This window comes from Anser anser (assembly GCF_964211835.1).
Source record: "Anser anser genome assembly, chromosome: 2".
NCBI lineage: Eukaryota > Metazoa > Chordata > Aves > Anseriformes > Anatidae > Anser > Anser anser.
This window is the reverse complement of record NC_139721.1, coordinates 78,069,824-78,082,116: the sequence shown is the minus strand read 5'-3', so window position 1 is coordinate 78,082,116 and position 12,293 is coordinate 78,069,824. Positions and strand designations below refer to the sequence as shown.

At 45.9% G+C, this 12,293-nt stretch overlaps 1 protein-coding gene across 2 annotated transcripts in view; it reads right to left on the bottom strand.

Annotated features, from left to right (window-relative positions):
- Positions 1-12,029, bottom strand: part of TRIO (trio Rho guanine nucleotide exchange factor) — a 249,121-nt gene extending 237,092 nt beyond the window's left edge. Inside the window, exon 1 of one of the 2 annotated variants that reach the window (XM_083821948.1) lies at positions 11,369-12,029. In XM_083821948.1, the coding sequence (XP_083678074.1) occupies positions 11,369-11,504 (136 nt within the window). In that variant the 5' untranslated portion in view covers positions 11,505-12,029. The remainder of the gene's footprint in view (positions 1-11,368) is intronic. The other variant, XM_083821946.1, reaches the window with a different exon arrangement.
- Positions 12,030-12,293: the final 264 nt, after the last annotated feature.

The window sequence follows — 12,293 nt, the reverse complement described above, 5'->3', positions numbered from 1 at the left end:
TACATAAATTTTAAGCACCCTGAACAAGCTGATTTTTCCTTAACCTCAGAGAAGACTTGATAGCTTCCAAACCAAGGTTTGTGGCAGAACAGAAGGCAAACCTTCTAGAGATTCCTACACAACTGAAAAATCGTATCTTAAATGCCTGGGTTACCACAACTCTCTTTTCTTTGTTATCATAGAATGGTTTGGACTGGAAGGGACCTTAAAGACCATATAATTTCAACCCCCTGCACCATGGGCAGGGACACCTCCCACCAGACCAGGTTGCCCAAAGCCCCATCCAGCCTGGCCTTGAGCACCTCCAGGGATGGGGCATCCACAGCTTCTCTGGGCAGCCTGTGCCGGTGCCTCACTGCCCTCTGGGTAAAGAGCTTCTTCCTTACATCTAATCTAAATCTACCATCTTAGTTTAAAAACATAATTCCTTGTCCTATCACTATGCTCCCTGATAAAAAGTCCTTCTCCAGCTTTCTTGTAGGCCCCCTTTAGGTACTGGAAGATCTCCCTGGAGCCTTCTCTTCTCCAGGCTGAACAAACCCAACTCCCTCAGCCCGTCTCCAGCCATTTGATCATCCCCGTGGCCCTCCTCTGGACTCACTCCAACAGCTCCATGTCCTCGTGCTGAGGGCCCCAGAGCTGAACACAGTGCTCCAGGTGGGGTCTCACAAGAGCAGAGCAGAGGGGGGCAATCACCTCCCTCACCCTGCTGATTTGATGCACACAGAATATGGTTGGCTTTCTGGGCTGCAAGCACACATTGCCAGCTCATATCAAGCTTCTCATCCACCAACACCCCCAGGTTCTTCCCCTCAACGCTGCTCTCAATCCACTCTCCTCCTAGCCTGTATGTGTGTTTGGGATTGTCCTGGCTGAGGCGCAGGACTTCATACTTGGCCTTGTCGCACTTCATGAGGTTCGCACAGGCCCACCTCTCAAGCCCATCCATGTCCCTCTGAATGGCATTCCTTCCCTCCAGCGCGTCGACTGAACCACACAGCTTGGTGTCATAAGCAAATTTGCTGAGGGTGCACTCACTCTCACTGTCCAACTCAGGAAATATAATTTCCACAGCGGAGCTAAAAAAACAACAAAAACCCACACAGTAAAAATCCACAATCCACTTTTCCAGAGAATTAAACTGGGCTATAGAAATAATCAAGAAATTATTAGACTTTTCAGTGCTGTCTTGTATTTAAGGCACCTGGAAACCGCTCTCACAAGGCTTGACACAATTCTTTACCCGAAGTTGTCCACTATAAAGTTTTACAAATGAAAAACCAGAAAAGGGTTATACTACTTGGTTATATAAGTTACAAAGGTACAAATTTGGATTTATATTTAGTTCTTCAATTCCCACCCAGAGTTCAACTCAGTAAACTGATCTATATTTAGCTTTTGACTCTTTTGGACATTTCCTTCCTTCATCTGTGTAAATGCGTCACAGCTTCTCAAATGTTTCCCTTTGGCTAGGGAAGGATGCATCTGATTCCAAGCTTTAAAAAAAAAAAAAAAAAAGTTAACACACACGCCAAGTGGTTATTGTTGGACGAGTTGCACCCTTATTCCGAGTTAAGGACAGGCAAATCTGACTGCAGCCTTCGCAGCATACAACAAATGATACTGCTCTTTCTGCACCAACAGACAGCAGCACGTCAGGGCTATCCTCTGCAAGGATCACCACGAGCCAAACCGTATTTTATCACTTTCTTATAAGCAGGCTAGCCTTAGCTCTGCTGACTTGGTAATTCAATAGACAAGCAGTAGAATTTTCCCATAATGGGAACAGAAATGAAGTTCGGGATTTTTACTTTTTGCTAAGCCACCAAGACAAGAAATTCAGTCGGGTGAGTGTTCTTGTTTTTCTTTGGAAAGCTAAATTTGGAGAAGCTGATGTCTTTTTATACATACATATATATATAAATATATATATATATATATATATATTTTACTGAAGCATCAAGAAGCCAACCAGCAAGTTACTATACTAGATAAGCGATTACGGCTCACTTGGTCTTTCCATCTGAAAAGGTGTCACTGTCCTAATGGATTTGAGTTTGGCTTGCCTTTGTTGTCCTTACAGAAGCCCAGCTCACTAGAAACCCTGTCAGTTAAGCAACGCACAGCACTGATTTCCTCTCTGAGCTTTGCAGGCCACAACAAGTCGAAGTCTAACAACTATCCTTAACTGCAGAAAACAGCTACTCAAGGCATACAAAATGTGACTTTAAGGGGTGCAAAGAAGAGCATAAGCTAATGCTGTAACCGTCCCATTTCCATGGTTTTAGGGCCACCCTGACATGCAATTGCAACTAAAGCGGACTTGCTACCTGACATCAATAAAATAGATAAATAAATGAAATTAGGGATAAAAGGTCAGATATGAAGGCTGGATTTTTTCCAAAAATGACCATCATGGTTGTTCATTTTCTGTAGCAGAGACACCATATCCTATTTTATTTCTGTATAATAACAGAGGGAGGCTTCAAAAGGGTGGGGTTTGATGTCTAAAGTTTGATCAGCTTTGGCATCGAATACGACCATCCACAGTCAACTTACATTGATTCACCTTGCTTTGCTGAAGCCTTCTACATTTTTTCCTGTGCTTTCAACTGCAGATAACCATTTCTCCAATTCCAGAAGAATTAGAAAAAGCAAAAACATTTCAACCTTAACCCAAATTTTTTAGAAGAGGGCGGAACATTTTTACGTTCTCAGAAAATGATATCATCTTTGCTTCCAATGCTGCATAACCTAACATGTCCAGAAGTTAGTAGCATGAAAAACATTTGGAAAGCAAAGGTCTTACAACCTTAACGCTCCACTAGAAAATTCTATCCTGTACTGTACAGCCAAGTCTACACAATGGCTACAGCAAAGCACATTGTGTAGTGTAAGAGGCTAGCTAAATAATGCCTAGTATTTAAACTCTCCATTTATTCTAACTCACTTCTCAGGATGTTCTTGATGTATTCTCCTGCTGTTCTTACGTATCCTCCCTTTATTGTCTCAGCCAAATTTTAAGACACGTTACCCCATTTCATCCAAAAATTTAACATCTGCTTTGGCTCTGAAAACAAGCAGTCCCCAAGACTTCAATGTTTGACAGTTATTTTTTTCAAGAAATCTCAGCAATAATATCTCTTGTTGTTTGATGGCCTCAAAGTTATTCACCAGCCATGTGACAATCACAAAGCTTAGAGAAAAACCTTGACCAAATGCCTTGAAAGACTATCTCAAAAGGCTGCAGGTTTCACTGATGCACAACAATGCAAGAATTTCTTACAAAATTTATTTTATTTTTTTGTTTTAATTTGCTCTTTTAAACAAGAAGTGAGGTATGGACTATATAAAAACAAATAGGTATTTAACACTTACTTGTGAGCCTTAACTGGTGATAGTGTACTTCTCTGTTTATTTCCAGCACTTATGAAATCTCTTTTCACCACAACCCCAGACCCTCACTCTCCAATTGCTAAACACTGGTGCATGAAGCTAACTACAGAAAGCACTGTTAGTTGTTCACACAGTCTGCAGACACCTTCAGAATGACTACTATTGCTCATATACGTACTAAGACAGCAAGGAAATATGAATAATTAAACTTTGGCTATTTTCACGGCAGACCAGAACACAGCGCTATTAGTCACAACAGTGCTGTTAGGTGCCTACTGCCCAGAATACTTCCCCCAACTTTTTGTTAAGATTCATCGAACAAACTCGGTTTTCAAGCCACACAGAACATTCTGTTTGCCAGCATACACACACATACACTTATCTATATATTTATTCCCAGGCAAATTAGTTAAACAAACCTTCCTGAATCTGAGCCTCACATTTTGACTGTTGCGTAAGTTGGTAATACTAACTAGACTCCTACACAGATTTGTAGGAACGAATTATCTGTGCACCCTGTTGAAACACTTCCACATAAATCATACCAGACAAAGCAATCCACTGGCATATTTCAACTGCTGGAGACCTACAGTTTTCTTCTGATCATTTAAATCTTGCTTCCTAACCATCCACAATACTGCTAAGGAATTTTCTCACCGCTCTGCAGAGGTCCTCTTATGGGGAAGAAAAAAAAAAAAAAGCAGCACTATAAAACACTGAAGAATTGAAATCATTATTACTAAGGTACAGGTTACAAACACCACATTCAAAGTAGCAGCAAGATGCACAGGTGAGCACTGAACACTAGGAAAACCTGTTTGATATATGCAGGGTTTTTTTGCCTTTGTTTTTTAAAAATCAATCATTGCTACAGCCATTTATGCATGGCAGTAGTAATGATGTAAGGTGATGAAACAGATTTGACAATGCTTTGACAAGACTCCATTCAACAACCATGGAAACCAGCCCTATTTTTTAAATAAATGCCCAAAGACAATTAGGCCATCTCCATCTCCTCTGTGCAACCACAAGCATCTGGGATCCACAGCTCCAGTTTCAGATGCGTTAGAACATCCATTTGGCAGACAAGTGAATGGAAGGGGCTTGGTATCATTAAAGCTGAGTCTATAGGCTCTTGCCACACAGACTGTTTGGTAAAACTTTGTGGGCACAAGTAATTTATGACCCTCCTCTTTGTGTATCAATATACCAAGCTATTCTAGAGATTCAAAAGCAGATGCTTTAATGTAGTGTCTACTGCTAAAAGCACTTGAGATGTTGTTCCTTGTCATTTCAATTCCTCCTCCTCACTACTGGGAAAGTGATCTGTTTTCTCAAAACAGCAGTATCCTTCCTGAAGGAACATGACTCAGCTTTGCAGATCATGCGTATTACTTCACCAGTAATCTACTTTTTGATTTCACTGCACCAAGAAAAACGTTAAGTTAGACAAAGTTCCTTCTCCAAATCAAACAAATGTCTTTATGAGAAGAACCAAGTATGCAACCATTTTAGTGATTAGTTTTAAAATAGCTTGCTATGGCTTTAATTTTTCATTTTAACCAGTAGCCCTTTCATAGACCTCTTCTTTTTAGACAACATTTGTTTCTCACAGCATCAAGAAGAAAAATTATTTTCCCTTGTTCTCATAAAAATCATCATTTAATTTCAAAAGAATGTCACACACCTACCATGGCATTTCCAAAGTTTGCGTGTCTTTCCTGTTTTAACGCTTTTGCTGACCATAAACAGCTATTTCAGAGTGATCTCATCTCCTCCTTCAAGCTGCAGAGCAAAATCACAGTGCAGTTTCAGCCTATTAACAAACTGACCAAACTGTCTGCATCTAAAGAGGCCTATTTGTTCACACTAGAACTATTTTTTAACTGAAAAATAGTAGAGAAATAGTAATATTTTCTCTTTATGTTGGGATAGGAAAAGTCTTTTCAATCCTTGTCAAGATTTTATTTACTTTCACAACCATTTTACATTGAAAAGCTTTGGGAAGCCATGTGAAATTTCAGTTCAAAGATTCATACTTGTTTCTGCAGAACACATCTAGCTGGAGAAAACACACTTCTTTAAGAGAAGTTTACCAGCCACCTCATCTACACAGCAATGAAGCTCTGCAAACAGGGAAAGCCTGAGCTGCAACACGTCTCTTTTCTAATTCTGTCAGCTCCTTTCTACGCTCAGTTCTGAGCACGTCAGTGTTTCATGCCTGCTCAAACTTACTCCTCTCAAGAACTGGCCTGGCTTTTCTCTAGCTCCCATTTACCTTCCACTTCAAACGTGCATTTAGTTTATCAACTGTCAGCTGTCACAGATGCTACAAGTAATTCTGTTTCCTCTTGGTAATGACCATGACTTCTGCCTCTCTTGTACACACAACCTAACCTCTACCTTTCCCTATCCTTCAGTACCCCAAGAAGTTTGGCTCTTCCACACCAAACGAAGTTGCACAGCAGCTGTTGCATCTCACACCGACACGCGCTGTCCTCTTGCTCATTATTCCAGGAAATGTCAATCCAACAACACTATTCCCAGGGTAACTTCTCCATTGTATTGTTTCTGTAATTATTTTAGTCCTGCAACTACCAAGCTGTGACATTTCTGTGTCTTTTAGCTTTTTCAGCTCCCTCTCTCCCCCAACATCTTATTAAAATGGATGTTGTGGAATCCAACTGAAAACTTCACAAGGGGTCCCACTTCTTCTCCAGCCTGAATCAGGCAGCCCTAATGACAGCAACGCTGCTGCAACTTCCTCACTGACCAGTGAGGCTCGTAGGACAAAATAACAGTCATGAAAAAGCAACGTCCGACTTGTTTCGTGGCTCATACTCTCTGCGTACCTCACCACTTCACAAAACCCCCAACGTACCTCAGCTCCTGTCAGCCACAGGGCCCCGAATGAATACTTTCAGAGAACAGCATGGAGATGCCACGTGGGGTACCACCAGTTTTCCCTGCCAACACTTCGTTTTTGGCTTCCCTATTAGACTATTTTTATTAGATGTTTGTAGCTACTCTGTCGCTAGTCCAAATGCCATGCCAAGTAACCCACACAACCACAGCTCTGACTACGCTCACTGTTAAGTCAGCCACTACATATCGACAGGAGATGGATAAACCTTCGCAGAAAGCCACTATCTGAACTTTACACGTTGTGTGTTCTGCTCCACGGATTTAAGCTGAAAATTGCCCTTGGTTTTAAAATTTGATGCCTAGTATGAAAGTTACTTTGTCCATGATCTAAAAGGTAGCATGTTTCTGATTAGTAGTATTCATGGAAAAGTTTGCTGCACAGCATGCATACTTTTTTCTCCATTTCTTTTCCTCCCTCTTTTCTTCCCCTCTTCCAGAAGATTTTTTTTGCTTCACTAGCATTATTAACGTTATCTACTACAGACAGACAGCCTTCCTAGCCACCATCACACAGGACACTAATGTAAAGCAACAAGACAAAGTTGTGTAAAACAAGGTGACAAGGAAGAAGCAAATTACAGTTCCTCACTTTAAACTTGAAATCCTGCATTTCTCAACAAATCTTTTGGTTTTTATCTTTACGTTATTATTTAAGCGCTATTCACAAAAACTAAGCAAGCCACAAATTCATTATTTAAGACAAAGAAACAACAACTAAATGTTTTTATGCTATTAATACTTCCTATATCGTTTTACCTACTCAGCCTAGACTGCAATAGGCAGATGTGTACTCAAGCCTTAGGCAGATTGACCAAAGTCTCTCAAGCCACCAGTACTTGCAGAAGTCTTCAACCTGACGTCCATAACCACAATAGAATTCAGCATCCCATTTTCCCAAAACACTCGCATAAACATTTTAGTGGCCACATATCTCTCAAAACAAAGTTTAAAGTTTTCCTACCATTAAGCTTACAATAAGCAGCACCTACAGGAAAGGGTAAGCATACAATGCTAGAGTCAAGTGCCATTCAAAACTATTCTGGCAACCACCTCCTTCTCCGACTTCCCGTCGGGGAGAGGTGGCACACCAAACCCCGTGCTTCAGACACCTTTCTCCTCCAGACCCACTCCTCTTCCATCTCAGAGACCTCCTGCGGAGAAAGGACTGCTGTCACCTGCAGAGACTCATTTTTAACACGGCAAGTCCTCCACCTTTGTGTTTTCCCAGATCAAGTTCTGAATTATGATTGACAGTTGTATTTGGATTTGATCTGGCAAAGACAGAAATGTTCAAAAACACAAAGGAAAAATAAGACGCCCTGGAAGTCTTGTCAGTAGGGTGCATAACTGCTGAGGCTTAGCCAGAGCAAGGTCCCTCAGAATGTAAATTTTGCTGCTTCTGTAAATGTGGTGAGCGTTGAAATAAACAGTGGTAACAATCAGAATCTCCTCAGTGGCTTCAGAAACTGTACCATCGGTCCATGCATGAATGAAGTTACTGCACAGCTCTCTGATGGCTCTCAGATGTAATTTATCATACAGGAAATAATTACATCTACTTTCATCACAAAACAGTAAAGAGTTATCAGTTGGCAACTTCTTTGTTTGTTTTTCCACTGAGACTTCTTGCAGTCATTTATAAAGGTACTTGCTATATTGTCTAGCTAAGAGTTGCCTAAGTGTTTGCAAGCCTTTTTCTCTGCATTGCTTGGTATTCACAGATCTCTTCAGCATCCCAAGAAGGCAAATTTAATTATAATGTACAATCACTATCTCTTATACTTAGCTAAGATGCTAGATGGAAAAAAAAAGTTCTTATTGCTTAAAAACAAAATCAATGAACTTTAACTTGCAATAATCATTTGGCTTGGAGGACGATGTTATAATAGCATGATTAAACTTAAATGGACAGCCCTCATTCTTGCATCGCAAAGATGTCGGCTGACTGGTGCACCACCTTCCCAAAATATTACGGACTTGAAGCTCTAAACGTGGAGATTTAAAAACAGTAACAATGAAAGGACAGGATAAACAAACAAGCCTTCTGTACATTTACTGCCTTGTAAGCCATGCCTTGATGATAGTCTCTCAATTCCACTTTGTACACTTATTTCCTGAAAGCGTGCTCACATGATTTTCAGTTGAATCTTTGAATACATTTTGAGAGCTTTTTACTTAATACTTTGACACAGAATAGATCTTGTATACTTAACACATGCATCAATACCCTGCTATCCAGACTCTTAGAATTATAAAACAAAATTGCAGACTAAGAGATTTTAGTCATCATTTCAAGTTGCACAACTTTAATTAGACAAAAAGGGACACTTGTCTTTACATCTTCAGCTCCAAACATATCCTCTCCATCAGTTACACTGTCATCTCCAACCTCCAGTTTACATATAGCACAGAAAGGCACTTCCTACAACCACTGTGTTTTCTCAGTCTAAATGTAATCGCTTTGCTTGGCACCATCTCTGCTTCTTAGCGGTTTCACTCTTAATCGTGCCACAAAGAAGGTGACAGATCTAACAAGGTGCTCTCGCCTTTTTATCTTCAATTAATAAGATTTGGATAGCAAATACATAACAAGTAAGCTGCCTCTATTGCTTCCAACTCTGATACATCTAATTTTAAATTGAAATTCAAGACACATTATCTTTATGTTTTCATACTACTACCTCACTTCCAGTCCAGCTTCTTCCTTCAGTAACATTTCTTTGTGTTTCAGTTGCAACCAATTTCCACAACAACTCAGAGGGAGTTTACATTTACATAACCAAAGCAGAAACTGGAAACATGCACATTTCAAGTGAACATGGCCATTGTTCAATATCCTAATAAAACATCTTCCAAACGCTGAAATTCTGTTCTTCAGGCTACTTCAGTTCTGCTTCAGGCTTTGTCTTTCAAAAGGACAGGAGGAAAGCTAACAACCCCCCTGGCTGTACAACTGACCAATTTAACTAGCCTAAGATTAGAACTGATTGTTCAGGCATTGTGGTTTTCATTTGTTTTTGGATGGGTTTTTTCCCCTCTCCTGGAAAACACTGTAACATTTTTACTCATTTTCTCTTTTAAGTAACAGCTACAGCTTTGCTGACATTCTCTGCAAGTGACAGGAAAAAGGAAGCATTTGTCATTGTAAATACTGTAAAGAGAAAAATATTTTGTCTGCTCCCACGTACACCAAACTAAGCTTTGTGCTTGTTCATTGATCGCTGTGTCCATTGTGTTTCACTGAAATAAAAAAAAAAATTGTACCTCCTGTCCAAACAAAGGGAAGCACCAAGATCTTTTAACGGACCCTTTTCTTATAGAAGAGTAGATCATGTAGGGGTGCAGAGTTTAATGAGCTCTTCCCAATACCGAACACCTACAGAGATGCCAAAACCTCTTCCAGTGTATGACACTGCTCTGGCTGAACCAGATAACCTCCATGCGTAAAAACAGAAATGGGAATGCCAGTTGTTAAATATTTATTATAAAAGAGTTCCTCAATAAACATGTGATGTCTTTTTCTAATGCTTTCAGATTTTCAGCTGCTGCAAGACTAAGCTCGGTGCAACTCCCCTACTATCAGAAGCTATCAGCATCAGAAGTCATCGCTGCACCACTTACGAGCTTATCAAGTCTGTGTCATCCCCCTACCCACACACCAATGTGGAGGATGACTATTAATACAGCTGGCTGGGTCGTCCAGAGCTGCCAGATTACTACACAACACGTACCTATTTGTAACTACGCAAGCCTACTACTGGAACCCTTTATTTTCATTTTAGTGTAAAAATGACGTTTTGAGAACAGCAAAGCTCAGATCAGTCCTTCATCCACGACACAACCCACCACGGCAAGCATCTTGACAATGAGTTTCGCGCTCGACGCTGTCACGCGAAACAGGTTTCTGGGAAGCACCAGGCCCCTCAGAGCCTTGACCCACTGCTCGGTCCATCTGTCCGCGCAGAAGTGGCTCTGAACCCTGCTTCAGGGATGCCTGCTGTGAATCACACCTCCTTCTTCATCCCCATGAAGCCCAGCACGTCCAGCGGCGAGCACCGGCCGCCAGAAGCACTGATTGCGCCGCTTCCCACCTCCCTCACCGACTTTCCTTAAAAAACCCCCATTAACGCAGCCTTCATCAGCATTGTTCTTACTGCCATCGGTTTTATTAGTTATTGTTATTTTTCACACGCAAAACCGGCAATCCCCCTTCATCTTTCCCGGCGGTGAGTCTGCATTTTCCTCTCACGCCGCTCCTTTTTAGGCAGCCCAAGGGAGCAAGAGCCCGGCCCGCCCGCCCCGCCCGGGGGTGCCCGGGGGAACGAGGAGCCGCCGGCGGCGAGGAAGAGGAGGAGGAAGAGGAGGAGGAGGAGGAGGACGAGAAGCAGCCGCCGCCCGGGGAAGGGCCCCGAGCAGCGGAGGGAGGCTCGGCCGCCGCCGCCCCCTCCCCGCCGCCATTACCGGGGGCACGGTGCGGGCGGCGGGGCGGCGGTGGCGGCCTCCATGTTGCACCCCGGCGGCCTGTCAGCGCCGCCGCCCCCTCCCCGGTGCCCCCTCGGGAGCCCCGGCCGGGGAGCCCCGGGGGCGGCTTGCGGCCGCCTCCCCGCTACCACCGCCCGCGGTGCCTTGCGGAGCGCCGTCATCTCTCCCCGGCCGCCGCGCTGCCCGCAGCCCTGCGGCACGCCGCTGCCTCGGCTCCCGCTCTCCTCTTCCTCCTCCTCATCTTCCTCCCCGCCGGCAGCCAGGTGCCGCCGCCCGGTACCGGCAGCCGCACCTGTCACCGGCGGCGGCTCCCGGACCCAGCCCCGGCGGCCGGGCCGCGTCCAGCCCGCAGCAGCGCCGTTGTCCGCCGCCGGGCCCCGCCGAGGAGGAGGAGGAGGCGGCAAGATGGACACTGCCGAGCCGGCCGCGCTCAGCCCGGCGGCTCCCACCTGGCCAGCCCGCCCCGGGGCCACCTGACAAAGCCGGCTCCCCTCGCCCCCGCGCGCCGGGGGTAAGATGTCGCTTCACCCCCACACCCCCCCCCCCCGCCCCGCTCCGCACTCACCGGATCGGAAGAACGCCGCGATGTCCGCCGAGTCCTTGGCCGCCTCCTCGGCCCCTTCCCCGGCGCCGCTGCCGGCCGTGGCGGTGGCGGCGGCGGTGGAGGAGGAGGCGGCGGCGGTGGCGGCGGCGCTGCTCATGGCTGCGGCGTGCGGCGGCTCCTCGGGGCGAGACCCCCCGGCCCCGGCGCCGCCGCCCCCGGCTTCAGCCCCGGGCGGGCGCGGCTCTCAGGGCGGCAGCCGGAGCGAGCGGGCGAGCGGTGCGCGGCTGCGGGCGGCCACGGCGGGCGCAGGGACATGGAGGTATGCGCGGAATGGCAGCGCCGGGAGCGCCCACCCCCCGCAGCCACCTAGGAGGCGGCGCGGGCATGCACGGAGCCGGAGCGCAGACAATTGCGGGAGGAGGAGGAGGAGGAGGAGGAGGAGGAGGAGGGCGACGACGGCATGGGGAGGGCCAGCAGTCAGCGCAGCGAGGAGCCGGTGGGAGAAGGAGGAGGAGGAGGAGGAAGGAGGGAGACGCTTCCAGCCTTTTTGCCTTTCTTTTTTATTTATTATTTCTTCCTCCCCCCACCCCGCGCGAGGCGGAGGAGCGGCGGCCGCGCTAGTGCCGGTGCCCGCAGCAGCCGCCGGCCTCCATCTTGTTTGGGGGGCGGGGGGGGAGCGGGGAGGGAGGGAGGGAGGGAGGGAGGGGGCGTTCGGGATTCTCCGGCTGCCTCCGCCGCTGCTCGGCAGGGGGCGGGGCGGCGCGGCGCATGACGTCACGGCTCCCGCCGAGCCCGCACCCCATTGGCTGCGGCGCGGGGCCGGGGGAGCCCGCGGGGGGGGGGGGGGGGCGGCTCTGAGGAGGGCTGAGGGGTGTGAGGAGGAGGGGGCGGGGGGCTGAGGGCTCCCTGCTAGATTTGGGGAAAAATAAGGATAAACCTTGTTTTT